The sequence below is a fragment of the Cibotium barometz genome, chromosome 26 (genome assembly GCF_041138505.1).
Source record: "Cibotium barometz isolate CiBa-2024 chromosome 26, ASM4113850v1, whole genome shotgun sequence".
Classification (NCBI taxonomy): domain Eukaryota; kingdom Viridiplantae; phylum Streptophyta; class Polypodiopsida; order Cyatheales; family Cibotiaceae; genus Cibotium; species Cibotium barometz.
The window spans coordinates 8325909-8346090 of NC_141071.1; the positions used below are offsets into that span (position 1 = coordinate 8325909).

The window sequence follows — 20182 nt, forward strand, 5'->3', positions numbered from 1 at the left end:
CTTTTGGCTGTTTGACCAGGTCAAACAGCCAAAAGTCGCTCCGTGGCACACAGGCTCCACGGAGCGACCACCGGCCCCCCCCGACCCCGGCGCACCCCGCACAGCTGATATACCCTTCTGGTCAAACAGCCAAAAGTCGCTCCGTGGCACACAGGCTCCACGGAGCGACCACCGGCCCCCCCCGGCCCCGGTGCACCCCGCACAGCTGATATACCCTTCTAGGGCCATACGCGGGAGAAATCGGCCCGTCGAGTCGAGCCAAAGTCGGACGGGCGGTGGCAGACGAGCGTTCACATGAGGTCGAATGTACATAGCGACAACAATTACATGCAAAAGACTACAATTACCTTGACAAGACAACAATCACTTGCAATAGAAAATAACTTTTTTGAAAATAGACATGGTTTTTCATTAATCAAATTGAGATTACAAAACACGGTTTGTTGCATTACAAAGGCTTCCCCTATCTAGTGAAAGAGAGCTTCCTCTCCACGGATACGCCTAGCTAGATGAAGATCAGATGGCTTCAAAGTGACACGTTTTGCATGCACCATGCACAAAACCGCGTCTTGGAAAAGCGAAACCACAATATCCTCGGCACCTTGTTGCAGAGCGCCTAGTGCTGCCGCTTGCACACGATTGACATCCCGGCGCTGGTCGTGGATAATCTCTTTGATGAGACGCCCAAAAGGTGCCTTTGGAATAATTGGTGTGCAGGTCTTTTGATATTTGCGAATTTCTCTAAGGGCAACTGTCCCTGGTCTCCACCTTTGCTTCTTCTGCGTTGTTGGGGGCGGTGGTGCTTGCGCGTGGCGAGTCCAAGCTGGCGTGTCATTTTTAAACTTCTGTCGCTGCTCTTGGAAGTTATCGGAAGGGGGTTCTGTGCGTTTAGGAATGGTTTTCCCCTTCTTAGCCTTTGCAGGTGTTGGAGTTTTCTTTGCCTTTGCAGATGGAGTCTTCGGAGCTGCTCTCTGCTCTGCCTCCTTCCTTACTCGCTCCTCTTCATCTTTCCTGTCTTTTTCCTCACGAAGCCTCCGTGTGTTTGCTGCCCTGGCTTCTCGTTCAAGCTTCTGTCTCTTATTTTCTACTTCCTCAGCTGAGAGTTTTCTCTTTCCTTTACCAAGTGCACGAGCCAAGACTCTGTCTAGCATTGCATTGACAATCCTATTGCTCGGCAGGTGCTCCCTTTCTACTGTGTCTTCATTTCTCCTCTTTGTATATTCTGCTCGAAGACTTTGTATAGCCGCTTCCAAAATTGTGTCATCTTCGTATCCGGCCATTCGCAGGTCAGCAACAAATCCGTGAGCTTTTCTGTTAAGCCAATCCTCCTCCGCAGCAAAGAATGCTAATCTTCTCTTGTTGCTTGCGGCGGCCTGAGCTTCTTCTACAACCTTCTTATCTGCCTCCGCCTTCCTAACTGCCTCGTCTTCTTCCTCCTTCTTGGCAGCCTCATCCTCCTGTGCTTTCTTTGCTGCCTCGTCCTCTTGAGTTCTAACGGTCTCTTCGGCTTCTTTTCTTGCTCTCTCAGCTGCCTCCATGTCCTCTGCTTCTTTGTGTAATCTCTTCGCTTCTTGGCATTCTTGGGCTTCTTGGGCCTCTCGCTCAAGCCTCACACGCTCAGCTTCCAGATCCACTTGGGCTTGTGGGTAAATGTTTGGGATTGCAGTTCTATGTGCCACCGGTAAGGGCCCAAGGTCTTTGAAAATGTCATCCTGCGTATTGGAGGGAGGATCATTTGGGGGCTCCATGTGCGTGAGATATTAGTGCACGAGCGAGAGAGAGAGAAAGAGAGAGAGAGAGAGAGAGAGAGAGAGAGAGAGAGCGCGAGAGAGTCAAGGGGAGAGGAAGAGAGAGAGCTCACAAGTCAAGACTTTTAAAAATGACTATAAAACTCACTGATATTTATAGGGGGCCAAAATTACAAAAAAGTCAATTTACAAAACTCACTGATATTTATAGGGGGCCAAAACTCACTGATATTTATAGGGGGCCAAAATTACAAAAAAGTCAATTTACAAAATGAACGCGCCAAAAAGTGGCGAACAAGAATTATTGGGTGGGTAACCACACACGGCCATTTCTTAGTCGACCACTGTGCCATTGCCTCGCTCTTTCACGTGCCATTGACGCATTGCACCCTTCTCTTTCGCCTTGCACCTAACACCTTCATGATTTTGCGCCTCAAAGATAAATTTCCGGCTCGCTTTTGGGCCTTTCTCCCAGTAAGTGCATGGTAAAACCAATTGAACATTTCCTGAAACGCATTGCTACGAACCTTGCCACCGCCATGACCCGTGTTCTTAAAATAGGCCGCCTTGGCTTGGTAATGTGATCGTTCCATGCCTTGGTTGCTCCAGAGTGCAAGAGACCCATATTCATCTAGAAAGAAGGAACTGTGCGCATAGAGAATATGCATGTAGTGTGTTATATGAGTTTCCCCCCAAGCATCGATCATTTCTTCTGTGAATCTGTCAATCGAAGTCTTGAATGTAGCTATCTCTGCTTCATCAAGATACGGGCGCTCAAGAAGTCTCATCATCTCATCACAAGCTTCCCACACATGTGCACGCTTCAATCCTAGTGTCGCCTCATTGCCTCGATAGGTTGTTACATCACAAATCTGCTTCCATAATTCAAAATGTGTATGGCTTTGAGCCTCACCATAGTTTGAGAGCAGGTATCTTGCTTTTGCACCACCCATACATATCTTATTAGGGTTATCTTGGGTACTTGATGGGTTTTTGCGATCCTTAGAGAGGGTGACAGCACCTGCGTGAAGCCCCACGGCGGATGATAAAACAACTTCAAGCTCTTGGATGCCCTGTTCTCGCCGTGACTTTGGCTCCATGTTCCAAGCATAATTGATGTGGAGCATCAACAATTTGTCCAGAATTCTAAGTCTTGCATGCAAGGTACACACATGTACTCGCGACAGTGGAATTGAAAGAATAGGGTTCCAAGTAGCATCCTCCTCTGCGCGGATGGTGCCTTGCTTTGATTGCAGCTCATAATTCCATTGAGCCAGACATGCATACCCTTCCCTTTTTGTAATTGATTTGAGCCCTTTGCACTTGCCTGCTTACGACCTTTCACCTTGGTTGCTTATTTGGCCTTCCCCACTGCGACACTTGGCATCCTTGGATGACAACAAAAGATGCATGGAAACAAAGTGTTAGCACCGCTTTTAGTTCCCAACATGCATTTGAGGGTCTTGAGATCACCACCAAGGTGCCACTCTATTTCAAAGTGACCAGTGCCAGGCACATGCAAGACTTCACCATTTGATTGCCTATGTATCACTCCTTGAATACCTGTACGGGTGAAGTACCACCTCAGACTGTCATGGTCCTCGTGCGGAAGGGTCCATGCCGCCTGCCACCATATGTTCTTCTCAGACTGCACTCCAAAGTAATCTTGCTTGTGTTGCTTTGTGTGCAAGTTATTCTCCGCATCACCTGTTTCATCTTCGCCGTCTAAGCTCTTTCGCTTCAATGCCCTGCTCATGAGTGTCAGACTTGTACGTTCCACCCTTTGGCCCTTTACAACCTGACATTCATCCAATTTGAGGACAAATATAGCCTTTCCATCCGTCTCCTCTAATGTCATATCATAAAACTGAATCATAGCTCGTTGAAGCGCCTCCACCTCGACGTAAATATTGTTAAACTTGTTGTAAGCAAAATCTTTTGAATTTGACATTGGCATGCTACCATCCACCCATCTGTAGCCGCCTAGCAAGTCGGCAATATTGTTGTTTGCTGACTTCCTTGCCATAACTATACTGTATGGTGTTGGAAGTATAGATCGTGTCATTCCTTTGCCTCGTAGACGTGCTGTGATGCAAGTATACAAAGCCATGTATCCCTTATCACTGATACCTGCTGTGTCGCACACAGTGAGCATGTCAATGGGACTGGCAATCTGCTCGAATTCCTTGAGAAAATACTTTTGAATCCTGTCACGCAACGCACCATTTACTGGATTGGTTATCATATTGATTACTTTCTGCTCTGGAATAATGTGCTCAAGGATAGACTCCTCAGTATTGGAACAACCTAATATTGCTTTAGCACATTCCCTGGACATCACATAGTTCAGAATCAATGACATAACTATATGAAAAAGGAATGTAATGCTAGTTTTGAAGCTGTGATTACCTTGTTTGATGCACACGTCGCTTGCGAGCCCCCCCATCTTTGGAAAGAAGACTCAGAGGCTTGCGCTTTCGCTGCCTTGCATTATATCCCACGGGGAGGTGAGTGAAATGATCGACACGTCGGCGAAGGTTCCGAGTTGAGTTTCGAAGACGGAGATAGTTCTCTATAGCTCAATCCCTCCTTTCCACACCTTTATCAAGCTTCATCTTCTGCTCTGCATCCTCCTTCTCTAGATCCTTGACTCGAGCCAGCATATGTTCCTTTGTGGCCATGAAAGTTGACGCACATTCTTCCTTTTCTGCCTTGCATAATTTTAGAAGCTTCCTGAGGCGATTTTGATTTGAGAGTTCCTGCAAGTACAAAGAATAGAGCCTCTGACAGTACCCTAAGAAACCATTATAACCATCACCCAAGAAGCGTACGACCTGCGTGATATTACGAAAAGGGGGAGGTGCACAAGTCTGTGGATCAAGGGGATAAATGCTTCCATCAGTCCAAAGATCAATGGCTTTTGCACCTTGAAGTCGTAGCACCTCAGCAGGAATACATCCCTTCGTTCGATTACTTCGCATTGTGGCATACTCCTCGTCTAAGTCCACGTGCAAGCGAAACTTTGATTGCTTGTTGGTGATGTCCCGTAGAGCCATTGTACCTAGCAAATGGAGATGGAGATGTAGATGGATACAGAGATGGAAATGTGGATGGTGATGGAGATGGAGATGTAGATGGATACAGAGATGGAAATGTGGATGGTGATGGAGATGATGGAGATGGAGGATGGAGGTGGAGGATGGAAATGTGGATGGTGATGGAGGAGATGAAGATGGAGATGGTGATGGAGATGGTGATGGAGATGGAGGTGGAGGAGATGCAGATGGATATAGAGAAATGGAGGCCTTGAGGAGATAGATATGGAGAGCTTGCTAGTGATGGAGATGGAGAGCTTCAGCTTGCAAGGATGTGTAGATCTGTACCTTCACAGGAGGGGATGGTGAGCTCTTCCATGAGAGCTGGTGGAGAGGATGATAGATATGGAGAGCTTGCTAGTGATGGAGATGGAGAGCTTCAGCTCAGCTTGCAAGGATGTGTCGATCTGTACCTTCACAAGAGGGGATGGTGAGCTCTTCCATGAGAGCTGGTGGAGAGGATGATGGAGTAGGAGGTCCAGATCTGCAGGCCATGGCTCCTAGAGAGAGAAAAAGAAGCCCTTACCCAAGTAAAACACCCTAATCGCATTTTAGAGAGAGAGTGTAGAGAGAGAGTGGGATCTGCAGCACCTCCAAAAAGGAAGAGAACAAAGTGACGAAAATTTTCAAACATTCTTTGTGAAAGGTACTTCACTACAAGACAAAAAGGCAGTTAGGTCCATATTCCTTCCCAAGGACAGAAGATCTAATGATTAGATTACCTTTAGGCCTATTTTCTTTTTTGTAGAAAAGGAAAAATGCATTTTCAGGCCTAGGCCACTAGCTTGGTCAAAGCTTGATTAGCATTTTAAGCATTTCACTAAGTGTCCAAATAAAAGGGCCCAAGAAGACCCCAAACAAGTCCTAATGATTCGTGGATAGTTTGTGGTATGAATATGTGGCTTCACGGCATCCAAAGAGCAATAATTCATTGCAAAATTTCTTTGGACATATTGATATGAGAAAGCATGTGTTCTTGTTTCTACCTCTAGTAGATAGGTAAAGTCAATAGTTTACTCATATTGATGCATGTGTTCTTGTTTTTGTCATTAGTAGACAAAGCACTTACAACTTCATGTTTTTCAGGCACCATTGGACTCTTTTTGTGGTCTATAATTACCACATCATGAAGGTGAGAGGCTTGTCATCGAGAAAAAATATTCTCCTGCACCTAGACTCACTGCATGTAGGGAATTCGGGCGAGTATGTTTCCATTGTGCAATGGTAAGACAAGAGGTTTACTTTGAAGTTCATGAATCCTGCACCTAGACTCACTGCATGTAGGGAATTCGGGCGAGTATGTTTCCATTGTGCAATTGTAAGACAAGAGGTTTACTTTGAAGTTCATGAATCCATAATGCTTGGGTAAATGCTAACTAACATTTTATATCTATATATTATTAGAGTTCTTGAGTCAATTTCTTCAAGTTGCACACATGGACCATTACAAGAGTCTCTTTCATGCCCATCCACTGGGTTTGAGTTGAACTGTATAGAGGTATGTGAAAATTAATTTTGGCTTTCAATATTGTGTCCTTTATATAGCATGATATATGGCATTTTTGGATTGGATCAATTGAGACATATGTCGATAAACATTGTAGGTGCCAAAACAACCAAACATAATTGATTGCAGATTTTAGGTAATGGCATTTATCAAGAAACTAATTGATGGGAGCCTTATAAATACACCTCCAAAGCATTGGGTATGCACATGCTTATTAAAAAGCTTCCATACGAAATCTCTTGCTATGTATGTGCTTAATGTGATTTTGGTGTTCTAAACTCTAACATTGCTTTTTTTCTTGTGTAGCTATCAAAGAAGTGGTTCGACCATGGATATGTCATGAAGTTGAAGGATGAGTTCAGTTCTTTGGCTCAGCCATGTATTGGACGAGCATCTGCCCTTAGCATCGTGACCTTCTTAGTTTGCTATGTTAGTTTTTTGGGCACTAGATTTGCGAACTTAGTCAATGGAAGGCTTATGCCATTTTATGATATATAACATTGTATGTCTCCACAATAGTGAAGATAACATTTTATGTCTCCACAATAGTGAAGATAACATTTTATGATATATAACATTGTATGTCTCCACAATAGTGAAGATAAGTCTTATTTTGGGATTTTATAGTTGGTACAAAATTACATTTCGAGATAAGTTGTACACTTCTTGAAAGCATACACTTCTATGGAATGCTAAATCTTTTGGTTGTAAAGATTTTGTATTAGATGAGTTCAATACATGTGTCAATGCAGTAGTTATTTTTGGTTTACTCCTTGGTTATTACTTTATGCAAAACTGCACTTTTTATCGATGTGAGGCTACTTGCAAACCTCATCGGCTTTATAAGTCTTCAATATCATCCATTGGTAAATTCAAAGGCAAAGTCCATTGTCACTTATGCTATAAATATTACGTGAGACTTCCATTTGTACTTCTGCTTGTCCTAGTTTTTGCACAGTCATAGTTTACTGCACAGTCCTAGTTTTTGCACAGTCCTAGTTTATGTGAAAACGCTTACCAATGAGAGATCATACACACATCCAATGCTACAGAAATACTGAAAAACAGGACAGTACTTGCCACCATTTCATAACATTAGTTTCCTCATATATATCACACCAAAGCATTTCAACCATATATATCACAATTTAATGCGGTTGAAATGCTTTGGTGTGATATATATGAGGAAACTAATGTTGTGAAATGGTGGCAAGTACTGTCCTGTTTTTTAGTATTTGTGGTAGCATTGGATGTATGTATGATCTCTCTCATTGGTAAGCCTTTCCACATAAACTAGGAGATTGCAATAAACTAGGACTGTGCAAAAACTAGGACAAGCGGAAGTACAAGCTTGCAATGTAAGATCATGTCTTTTTTATATGGTGATTGTAAGGATGAGGAGAGACGCTTTTCTTAAGATACTGTACACTTGATATCAATCATGTGGAATAGAGCGGTTGAAATGCTTTGGTGCAATATATATGAGGAAACTAATGTTGTGAAATGGTGGCAAGACTGTCCTGTTTTTCAGTATTTGTGGTAGCATTGGATGTATGTATGATCTCTCTCATTGGTAAGTGTTTCCACATAAACTAGGAGATTGCAGTAAACTAGGACTGTGCAAAAACTAGGACAAGCGAAAGTACAAGCTTGCAATGTAAGATCGTGTCTTGTTTATATAGTGATTGTAAGGATGAGGAGAGACGCTTTTCTTTGACTCAAAAAGATATACGCATCGCGCGTTAGAGTTAAGATATTGTACACTTGATATCAATCATATGGAATAGAGTGGTTGAAATGCTTTGGTGTGATATATATGAGGAAACTAATGTTATGAAATGGTGGCAAGTACTGTCCTGTTTTTCAGTATTTCTGTAGCATTGGATGTGTGTATGATCTCTCATTGGTAAGCGTTTTCACATAAACTAGGACTATGAAGTAAACTAGGACTGTGCAAAAACTAGGACAAGCAGAAGTACAAATGGAAGTCTCACGTAATATTTTTGTAGCATAAGCGACAATGGACTTTGCCCTTGAATTTGCCAATGGATGATATTGAAGACTCATAAAGCCGATGAGGTTTGCAAGTAAATCGATAAAAAGCGCAGTTTTGCATAAAGTAATAACCAAGGAGTAAACCAAAAATAACTACTGCATCCGCGTCCTTTTCCCAGCCGTCGCCCCCCTCATCCCTAGTTTACTTTTTATCCCTAGTTTACTTTTTGGATGCTTTTGATCCGACGACCGAGATCCGCGCGCTCACCTCGGCCGCCGTCGATCCCACTTGAAGTGCCTCTCAAAGGCACCGTGGGATTTAGAGACGAGGATTTCCACGCTCATTAACATTCACAACCGCTCACCACTACTTCCAAATCCTATGGGTTCACCTCACATGAACCAGTAGTTGTGTCCAGTGGTCCATGCATGCCTTCAATGGTGACTGTGGGTCCAGTGGTCGGTGTCCAATCAGCTACTAGTAGGCTCCTGTCCACGTGATCCAGTGGTTGGCTTCCAATCAGCTACTAGTAGGCTCCTGTCCGTGCTCGAGGAGACCAAATGATCCAGGCCCATTTCCACGCTCATTAACTAACATTCAAGGAGACCACGTGATCCAGGCCCATTTCCACGCTCATCACCACTACTTCCAAATCCTATGGGTTCACCTCACACGAACCCATAGGATAAAAGCGACACCCGAAGGTTTAGGAGAAACAGCCGCGGACTCGAAATGTGCCAGTGTGAACCAACTTCCTACCTTCGAAGCCTATAAATTGACTAGTAGCTGCTGGTGGGATATTGCAGAACAGAACCCAAAGAGAGAGAGAGAGAGAGAGAGGGGGGGGGGGGGGTTGTAATGAGAACACAGTAGAAGAAGTTGTGTGAGTGGCCAAACGAGCTTTTTTTAAAGCTAATTCTCATCATCGATCAATAGAGCACAGAAGGCCGGCGAACAAGCTAATTTGAGAGATCAAAATGCAGAAGTGGGTCAAAGAGAAGGCTGAGAAGGTCGGGGACAAACTCGACAAGAGATTCCATGGCAGGAAGTGGAAAGGAACCATTCAGTTGGAGACCAAGAATAGATTTTTAAATATTGCGCCTGACTTATTTACTGGATTTAGTGACGCATTACATGATTTTGGTGGTTGCACCGTGCAGTTTGAGCTTGTGGGCATCCAACAAGGGACTCCAGGGAAGCCAGGCATGGCGCATTTCTTTGCGGTTGAGTGTTAATAATTATAAATAATAATTGCATGCAGTTGCGATTGAGCTGCTTGTGGACGATGATTCTCTTTGGTTTCTACCATGATGGGTTGAATCATTTATTATTTTTTGTATGACACTAAGGCCATGCGAGTATTATATGTTACATAATAATGGGTTTTTCCAGAAACCAGAACAGCCAAGCGAAGCCGCAAGAAAAGCATGAAGTGCAGGCTGCAGGTTACAGGAGAGCTAAAGTACAAGGTGAGTTTTAGGGTGGAGAAAGAATTTGGAGACCCTGCTGCGCTTCTGGTGGAGAGCCATCATTCCAACGAGTTTCTTTTGCAACATGTGACGCTGGAGTGTGATAATCACTTCTTCGACTTCCCCTGCCATTCTTGGGTTTACAATCTCAGAAAATATGAAAGCTGCCCGCGTATCTTCTTTAGTAATAAGGTATATTATTCTTCTTATAATGCGCTCTCTGTCGGCACGGTTCATGCATACATATAATGAGTTTTGACAGGCAAGCTTCATGAGACTACATTCAGCAAATCATCTACACTACCTAGTGTCATCATCATCATGGATAGTAATTGGTTTGAATCATGGTTAGGTGGCCTCAGTACGAAGCACTCAATATCTATTGTCGCATATATCAAGTTCTAATTTGTACTAAGAATATCGGAAAAAGAACATGGATAGTAATTCGTTTGAATCATGGTTAGGTGGCCTCACGAAGCACTCAATATCTATTGTCGCATATCAAGTTCTATTCTAATTTGTACTAAGAATATGCTTCAAGACACAAGGCACTACACACTCTTCAAACAAAGCACATGACTCCAAAGAGAGTGCTTAAAATATAGCAGTATGTCAAAGACACTGCTTAATTCGTATCTTGTTTAGTGTACTTCACACAATTGTTCCATGCGATGCAGTAAAACTAGTATGACATTTTCCATTGCAATACAGGCATATCTTCCAAGTGAAACGCCGGGGGGGCTAAAAAAGCTGAGAGAGGAAGCCCTCGAACAACTTCGAGGAGAGAGGGGGAGTGCTGAAGGCATACATGGGGAGCCACAAGAGCATGACCGCGTTTATGACTATGACGTATATAACGATCTTGGAGATTCAGAGGACTTGAGCAGAAAGGTTTTGGGTGGCTCTTTGGAATTTCCATATCCAAGAAGATGCAAAACTGGGCGCAAGCGAAAAGATTCTAGTGTTTGTACTCTCTCTCTCTCTCTCTCGTTGCTCTATAGCCGTTTTTTTGGTTAGCTATTATTTTAGATACTTATTGTTTATGTTCCTCACATGGCAAAACCATTCACGATACGATCTTTGTTTGTATAATTCATTACATATTATAACTTTTCAATTTTTACCTTAGGTGGACATCAAGTTGAAGAACGTCCACGTGGTACATCATTGATATATGTACCACGTGATGAGCAATTCGATAGCACAAAGAAAGGTGGTGTCGTCTTTGATGGTATCAAGACCCTTATCCCACGTTTGCTACCCCAATTGAGAGAGAGGTCACCAAGAGCTGCTACAAGGCATAATGATTCATCTAAGTTCTCATCTTTACGGCAAATTCACAACCTCTACTCCAAGGTAACGGAGGACGGTTCTCGCTCTATCAAAGAAAAGATATTGGGCCTCATCTTATTTCTAAGCTCGTCAAGCAATTACTCGAGGACCCACTAGGATATTTCCTCAACTTTTCATGCCCCCAAATTATTCAAGGTACGTGTTGCACTCTGATCCCAAGTACTATTCCTTGAAAATTTTCATGATCTCTAATGAAACGCCACTTGGTTCTTCTCCTGTTGTATTCCCTTGGTCTCGCTTCTTATATGAGATTCCATCCTTGTGTGAAATCTCACATTGCAGTAGAACCAGGCACTCCCCAAAAGTTGCAATTAGCCAGATTTGTTTTTGAGGTGCGATTAGCTAGGAGCCTGAGATTTTGGCCATCTCTAGGATGAGCTAAGGCACCACTTTCCTAAGCGCTCGAGCAAGTTTGGATAAAAGATACACACACAGTTTGCATTAATTCCACATATGTAGAGTTTCAAGAAGTTAAACATTATAAATCCATGAATTGGTTTCTATTTATTACTATACAGACTATTGTTTTGAAGGATGATTGGGCCATATGTGCTGCCATCCTTGTGAGAAATCTCCCAAAATCAATGGGACTGTAAAACATCTTGTTGGCAATGTCTCAAAGCTTTATGTTAACGAAATAACCTTACCTATTTTATTTTGTGCAATAACAAGTATGCTTGAATGTTATATTTGCGTGGTGATTTTGATGATAAAAATAAGCTTTACGTTATGGTTTTTTGATTTCCTTTTGTTAATGCGTTATTTTCTTTGCTTGATGTATGTTTCCAGCTCCCAACATAGAGAGCAGCAAAGAATGGAAAGCAGATGAGGAATTTGGTCGCCAAACACTGGCCGGTGTCAATCCACTAGTTATAGAACGAGTAAAGGTGATATAAAACTTCATTATTCACTTGCCTAGATAATGAATTTTGAAAGATAATTAGAATAACCAGTTTACAGCTTTTAAGGTCAAACAACCATCCACCAAGACATTAACCCACATGGTTCCTTTATAAAGACAAAATTGAAGTTGTTTGTATTTCTTAAAACCGAAGTTCTTGATATCTATTGCTTCTTGTAGGAGCTCCCAAGAGATAGCCACCTTGCTGCTGAACTCAGTGGGAAGAGATTAGACGATGAATTGAGTGTGGAACAGGTGTTTCTCTTTCTAACATCTCTATGTGTTGTCCAAAAAAACATGGATTCATTTTCCGAAGTTCTTGATATCTATTGCTTCTTGTAGGAGCTCCCAAGAGATAGCCACCTTGCTGTTGAACTCAGTGGGAAGAGATTAGACGATGAATTGAGTGTGGAACAGGTGTTTCTCTTTCTAACATCTCTATGTGTTGTCCAAAAAAACATGGATTCATTTTATCTCATTGAAAGTTTTATATTACTATGTTAAAATTTGTTTTAATTCCAAACCACCACACATTAAAATAAGCTAACAATAGGTTTCATGAACACCAAACAAGTCAAATTAGCAATGGTAAACATTATCTAATTACTTAATTTAATTTCCTTTCTAGGCCATAGCACATGATAGGTTATACATTGTGGACTACTATGATGCATTCCTTCCATTTGTGGAAGAGGCAAATAAGCTAGAGGACAGCAAGATGTATGCTTCTCAAACTGTGTTCTTCCTTACAAATGGCACACTTAAACCCATAGCGATAGAATTGAGTGTATCAAAAAATGAAGGAGGCAGTCGAGTGTTTTTCCCACCTCATGATAATGAAGAAGGATGGCTCTGGCACCTTGCAAAGGCACATGCCACAATCAATGATGCAGCTTACCATGAACTCATCAGCCATTGGTAAACTTTTACTCCATAACTATGCTATCCATTAAAGATAGTAAAGAAAGAGATTGGTTCTTTATCATAAAAATAAAATAAATTACGTAAACCAAGGAGGGTTGCTTAAAATAAAGTGTGCTTTTGTTATGATGACTAAAATTTCTTCTTGGGATGATTTGAGATTAGTGTGCTATGTGTAATAAAGCGCACACCTTAGGGAAAATCTTATTCTAATATTATTATCTTACAGGCTAAGGACTCATGCTTGTATGGAGCCATTTATTATCGCAACACATAGGCGACTCAGTGCTCTCCATCCAGTATATGTTTTGTTGGAACCCCACTGCAAGGACACTTTGCAAATCAACGCCTTGGCAAGACAATTTTTAATCAATGCCCATGATCCTAGTAATAATAAACTTGTAGAAGTCATAATACCCTCAGGAATCATTGAAATGGGATTTTGCACAGATAAATACTCCATGGAGTTTAGTTCTCTTATGTATAAGAAGACTTGGAGATTCGATGAGCAAGCCTTACCTAGGGATTTAATCAAAAGGTATTGTGAGTTTATTTTCTACCAAGATTGATAAATGTCTTTTTAGAGTTTATTTATTTCTTCAACTTTGGACATAGAAGCTCTCTCTCTCTCTCTCTCTCTCTCTCTCTCTCACTCACTCACTCTATTTCCATATTGATATTTTATCCTTATTGATGATGTTTTTTACACAATTACTTCTAGGGGTATGGCAGTAGAAGATCCAAATTCAAAACATAAGTTGAGACTCTACATTGAAGACTACCCATATGCAGTGGATGGACTTGAAATTTGGTTTGCAATAAAGTCTTGGGTGAATAGTTACCTATCAATTTACTATGAAAATGATAAGGTAGTGCAAGATGATCGTGAACTACAAAGTTGGTGGTTGGAGATCAAAGAAAAAGGGCATGGTGATAAGAAGAATGAGAATTGGTGGGTGGCGATGAAAAGTAAGGAGGAACTGGAGGAGGTAATTGTGACAATGATATGGATAGCTTTTGCACATCATGCGGTTGTGAATTTTGGTCAATATGCATATGGTGGTTTCATGCCTCATAGACCAACAAGGGCAAGCAAGTTGATTCCAAATGAAGGAACAGAAGAATACCAAAACCTCCTCACAAATTCAACCGAGAAGTTCTACCTAGAATCTCTTTCAAATCAAAAGCAAGCCACAGTCGTGATGGCCACCCTTGAGATCCTCTCTAATCATTCATTGAATGAGGAGTACCTAGGGGAACGTAAAACTTATTTATTTATTTATAAAGTTGTACTTGTATGATTTTTTCTTGTTAATTCATAGAAAAAATGATGTAATATTGTAAAACTTAGTTGTAAAAGCCTTGTATTATAGTGTATCATTTTTTCTTATTTATTTATACTTAAAATGGTACAAGGGTTTGTCTTTTGCTAGAACTAAAATGTATACATACATATCATTCAATCAACTTAGAGAGCTCATAAAAGAGACCTCCAAACATGAGCCACATATGGATGCTAACTTTTAATAAAATTCATCTCTCCTATATATCTAAACTAGAAAAATATTTTCTTCAATGGGATCTAATACACCTCAATCCTAATGGCCTATGTGCTCATACCAAGACCCAGTGTGGAATTATTGTTGGTCACACACCAATAAATTATTGAAAGCATAATCTTCATCACACACCAATAAATTATTGAAAACATAATCTTCATACGTTACACATGGTGTTTTCAAAAAATCAAATACATTATTTGTACTTATTATATGAAGTGGAATGTCTACTCATTAAAACTACGTTATTCAGACTTATTGAAATACATTATTCATACTTATTCAATGAGGTGGAATGTTTTCTCATTAAAAACATTATTTTGTTGAGTCTTTGTTTTATGATTAAGAGGCTATAATTATTGTTGTCAGTATTACTTGATCTTGTGAAAATTAACACTGGTCACGTACTTGGGTCACAAAAGTGGCATTAGCCACAAAAATAGTTCAACTTTGATTTCAAATAATTTTTACAAATGATGTTAAAATTTGATGAAAATACTACACACGTGTGTCCAATTGGGTAGGATTTTGAACTCGAAGTTGGGTCATTTGAAAAATTGGTAAGTTTTAAAAATTGGTACTTTCATAAAAGTGACTCAAATAATTCTCAAAATATTTGATTTGAAAAAGCTTAAAGAGTGAGAAATATACATAAAATTGACATTACATTTATAAAAATGAATCACGTATACATAGATGAATTTTTCATTACATTTGTAACTTACTAAAAAACTCTTTGTGGAAGTTTGAGTGAAAAAATAATACATTTTAAATTTTTCTACAAAAAGAGCCTCATTCATGAGAGTAAAATAGTAAACTTTTAATGTCTTTTTTTCTCCTATTTATTTTTTCCAAGTTATATCTTAACTAGAAGTATACTTTTAATGCCTTTTTTTCTCCTATTTAGTTTTTCCAAGTTATATCTTTGAAACTATATACTTAGAGTGTAAGATGTTTTTTACAAAAGTTAGAAAAGGGCTTTTTTTCTATGAGACTAGTATGTACTAGAGAATTTGATCCTACCCACTTTCCATACTAAATAGTGATAAATCAACCTCTTGTTTTACAATATTGTAATGAGAATTAAATATATAATGAAGGATAATTTTTTTGTTAAGAGGTTTTATATATCCTTTGCCTATGAAATAATTTCATATAAAAAAGGCATTTTCTCCATCATATCTTTTGTTAAAGAAATAAATAAATGTTAAATGAATATATAAGACATGTATCTCCTCGATTTTTTAATACAATAAACAATATGTACTTGAAATCATAGAGTTATAACCACCGAACCACCATCCAACAACCTTCTCTTGTTATGAACCACATGAATGTACGATTAGAACTTGTGGATACATTACTTAAAACTCATGATAGGTGTAATAGATGAATGTTTTAGGACATATATCATCTAATTCTAGGTCATGGACATGTACCTTATTTATTAGTTTAGGGAACATGACTGAAAACTAGTCTTTTTTACAACTTTTGCAAGTCCTTAATGGTTCAACATAAATTTAGAAGGACAATGAGGAAATAAATGAATGTACTAGAAACACAGCCTTAATTCTTGCAACAACATTGTAAGGCTTCCTCCATAAACTCTTATATAGCTTCCACCAAGGACTTATATGTAATAGATGATAAAATACCTAGTAGAGATGAGTGCATCTTCCACTACAAGGGATCGGGCTCATACTCGCATTGTTAGCTGCAAAAAATGACTTGTGAAAAAAAAAAGTAGCGATCTCGTGTATCAGCGCGTGTATAATCGCGGCCACATGCGTGTAAAAGCACGTGTATGATGCTCATAGCAGTACTCTCTAGATTTTTTTTTTTGGTGCATTGGACCATCCACGGAGAACTGTTTGTGCATTGTCAATACACGATTCAAGAACGACATTATCAATACACGATTCAAGAAAGACATGAATGCAATACTATCAAAATTTTGTGTGTGCTGAAATAAGCCCATGGCTTTTATTATGTAAAAACATATATACAAGGGAGTCCATATGTCAAAGTAGCCCATGGCTTCAATATAAACAAATATATACAAAATCAAATTGGTTTGTCTAAAAAAGCCCATGGCTTTAGTTACAAAAATATATATACAACCACATCCTCAATACGGATGTGATACTATAAGTCTAAGTACTACTCAGACTCAGATGATGACGAGCTGCTCCCTCCAAGATCAGATGAGCTCACATCGGTATACATGTCCGAAGAGTAGTGCTCACCTTGTTGTACATGTCCAAAGAGTAGTGCTCACCCTGTTGTTCACGTCCACCCCAGCAGAGCAGGAGTAGCGGTGGCGGGTGGATCATCAGCGATAGGAGCATCAGCACAGCAGGTACAGCAGCAGCTTGTGCCTGTTCAAGTAATATATCATATATAAGTATATATATATGTAATTTAAAATTTAATAAACCAAAATCATTCATTTAGAGTTTTCAAGTACCTGTCGCCGTACGGTCTCATGGCCATCTCAAACTGCACATCCATAATACGTCCCTTAGTTCTGAAGAGGGTCCATGTGTCACGTCTGCTATGCCGGGGCGAGCATACGCAGTCTCGTGGGCTGTGGGCTTCCTCCCCATAACACGTCACTGTAACATAATCAACACAATTTGTAAGATTAAAACAATCAGCACATCAATGAATTAAGTAAAAAATCAAATAAGGTGGCAAGGTACTTACGAACTCTGCCTCCCACGACTCGACGCCTCTAGATTCGAAATGCGAAGATCCAATGGTCTCCATCTAGATCCGTCGCGCCTCCACATGCTGCTTGCTCTTCACGTCACCCTCTGCTCGTTTCTTTGCCTCCTTCCACTCGCGTTTGTGTGGGCAGTGGCAGTTTCTCGGCGGCAGGATAGCCACTTACATCTTGATTTACCCCATCATCATACGCGAGTTTCTTAAGGTGAGATCTTTTATTACTTAAGATCTCTCTTATTCGCATCCTTCCCCATACATCCGAGAATGTCGCATGTGGGGGATTGGGGTACCAACTATGTACAGCATCTATCACCTCCCCAACTAATCGGCTATTTTGATCTTTAAATTTAATAAAACAATTTCTATACAAGTTTGATACTACCCTGCGCATGTATTCCATTACCTCTTTTCCCCTCGCATCCATCACTATCCTGCCTCTATCTGTCACATCATAGTATATCTCTCCCTCTTCCTCTCTCACCACCTCCTTGTCCTTACTGTCTCCTCCAACTCTTCTCCCTCTATCTCCTCTCTCATCGCGTGTCCTACCACCTCCCCTACCAAAGCATCCGCCGCATCCTCCCCATCCTCCACTCCCACTCTCCCTACTACGGCGTCTACTCTCCTTACTGTGCGGGTGGAGGGGATTGTGTACATGACTGTGGACATGACATTGAGTGTGACGGTGGCTGTGAGGGAGTACGTGATGGTGGCTGTGAGCCCTGACGTGTGTGAGTGTGTGTCTGGAAAGGGGTATGTCTCCTCGTCGGACTCGCAGCAGGCACAGAAGGTTGTGGAGTGACATGGGCACTCGGGAGCGGGGTGACTATACCAGGGAATCTAGGAGGAGGATGGGCACACATATACTCTCTAAGCTCAACTGGGCCAGGATGGCACCCAAAATGATTTAGCATCTCCATCATCCAAGTGCCGTACGCAAATGAATCGAATGAAGAACCTAGGTCCATGAAGAATCTGCAAAAAGAATCCATTTGTATGCATCATGCATCATGAAGTGTATCATGCATCATGCATCATGAAGTGTATCGCGTGTAAAATCCCATCCAAGATCGCGTGTATATCCGCGTGAAAAAACTGTCTAGCAGAGTATACCCAGGCATACACACAATTTTGCAAAAAAAAAGTACCAAAAAAAGATCGCCTACCGACCAACATCACTTTCGCATAAAGAAAAGGACACTTGCAGGAAAGAGAAGAAAGGACAGAGACACTTGCATAAAGAAAAGGGACATTTGCATAAAGAAAAGGAAGGGAAGAGACAGGACCAACTGACTCACCTCTTGACAAGTGAGTCTCCTTTTTGGCTTTTGTGTGCACCCGTGTGTATGCTCCTTCCACCCGCCTCTACAAGATCCTTGCACTTGTGATGAAGAAGAAGATGAAATTGAAGAAGATAGGGTTTTGGAGTAGGCAACGGCTTTTGTTTTAAGTATGACATTGACCGTTGCGTATATGATCGCATGTATGGTAAAATTGTAGCGCAATTACATGCATTTTGACACAGGGTAAATGCGTAGATACACGCAAAACAGAGACTTTTTATACTTTGATTAAAAACTGATTATGATTATGTATTTGCTCTTTTATACACAGAATGTCATCAACCTTCTCAAGTAGTTCTGGTGAAGATGAGATAATGCGTCACCCCGTAATCCCGATGTGTGGTTGGGACAAAGGATCAAGTGTATGTGTAATCGATGTCAAGGATGCATTGTACGAGCACGTCGAATTACCATGAATCACATCTCCATGTATGGAGAATGGAATCAAACAGGTTTAGAGGTGAGTAGATGTAAATTGATCGTATCCAAATGACTCATGGTGTCCAAATTAATGGAGTTGTTAATATATATACTCTGATTGGAGCAAGATGCAGTACCACACCCTAACATGGTGCCCTACGCTCGGAGAGAGCATGCAAAGCGTCGACGAGATGATGCTGGAGCTTCGGGATCTATTATCAGACATGAGTGGGAAAGGGATGACAATAGCCTTGCACCCCACGAAGTCGTGGAAGAGGAAGTGTTTGATGATATGGTGTGGCATCTTTTTAGGGATGATCCCAAAGGTATGGACGACGATGAAACTGATCAAGAGCATCTTTACAAGACTTCATCGACACCGGTATTTGAAGGGTGCACATTCTCTATTTTATGTGCTTTACTTGAATTACTCAATCTACAAACAGTTTATGGATGGAGCAATGCAAGTCTTGATGCATTATTGAAGTAAGCATTCTAACTTGCAAATTTGAATTAGTGGTTAAGGGTTTCGCAAGCTCAATATGTTTTAATCGTTAATTGATGATATTGGATGCAAGCTATTATCAAACGTGCTTCCAAAGGGGAATAGACTACCCACCTCAAGAGACATAGCGAGGCGCTATGTGACATCTCTTGGAGGATTGGATTATGATCGCATACATGTATGCATCAATGATTGCATTCTCTTTCGTGGAACACATAAGGAGGCTCGACATTGTCCCACTTGTGGTGAAGCAAGGTATAGAACAGATGTGAAGAGTTTTGATGTACCTCGTAAAGTCTTGCAACACTTTCTTATAATTCCTCGCCTCAAACACATGTTCAAGTGCAAATCCATAGCAAAGCTCATGTCATGGCATTCCTCACATCGATCGGATGATGGCATGTGGAGAATTCCCACAGACACTCTTGCTTGGAAGCATATTGAAGATGAGTGGCCCAGCTTCAAAACAGAGCCCAAAAACTTGAGACTTGGCCTAGGTGTGGATGGAGTGAATCCATTTGGTTTCAAAAGCACCGCATACAGCGTGTGGCTAGTTGTGTTGGTGAGTTACAACCTTCCACCATCAATGGCGATCAAGAAGGGACATCTTATGTTATCCCTCCTAATTCTAGGAAAAC

The 20182-nt window shown here is 40.9% G+C and overlaps 1 protein-coding gene across 2 annotated transcripts; it reads left to right on the forward strand.

The window, feature by feature from the left end:
* The first annotated feature begins 9209 nt into the window (after positions 1 to 9209).
* On the forward strand, positions 9210 to 13580 carry LOC147623633 (putative linoleate 9S-lipoxygenase 5). Of its 2 annotated transcripts, XM_086820210.1 has the most exons (8): positions 9210 to 9549; positions 9739 to 10007; positions 10527 to 10782; positions 10945 to 11171; positions 11958 to 12055; positions 12250 to 12324; positions 12698 to 12987; positions 13220 to 13580. In XM_086820210.1, the coding sequence occupies exons 1-5, from the start codon at positions 9324 to 9326 to the stop codon at positions 11967 to 11969; spliced, it is 990 nt and encodes a 329-aa protein (XP_086676336.1). In that variant the 5' UTR covers positions 9210 to 9323; the 3' UTR covers positions 11970 to 12055; positions 12250 to 12324; positions 12698 to 12987; positions 13220 to 13580. The 2 variants fall into 2 exon arrangements, with proteins under 2 accessions (XP_086676336.1, XP_086676338.1); XM_086820212.1 differs by lacking the exons at positions 11958 to 12055; positions 12250 to 12324; positions 12698 to 12987; positions 13220 to 13580 and having other exon boundaries at positions 10527 to 10778; positions 10945 to 11128.
* Positions 13581 to 20182: the final 6602 nt, after the last annotated feature.

Bases quoted from the DNA above. Each gene is read 5' to 3' on its own strand.
- LOC147623633 (XM_086820210.1), top strand. From the start codon at position 9,324: ATGCAGAAGTGGGTCAAAGAGAAGGCTGAGAAGGTCGGGGACAAACTC. The intron at 9,550-9,738 runs GCATGGCGCATT...GGGTTTTTCCAG, and splicing joins AGGGACTCCAGGGAAGCCAG to AAACCAGAACAGCCAAGCGA. The intron at 10,783-10,944 runs GTACTCTCTCTC...TTTTTACCTTAG, and splicing joins GCGAAAAGATTCTAGTGTTT to GTGGACATCAAGTTGAAGAA.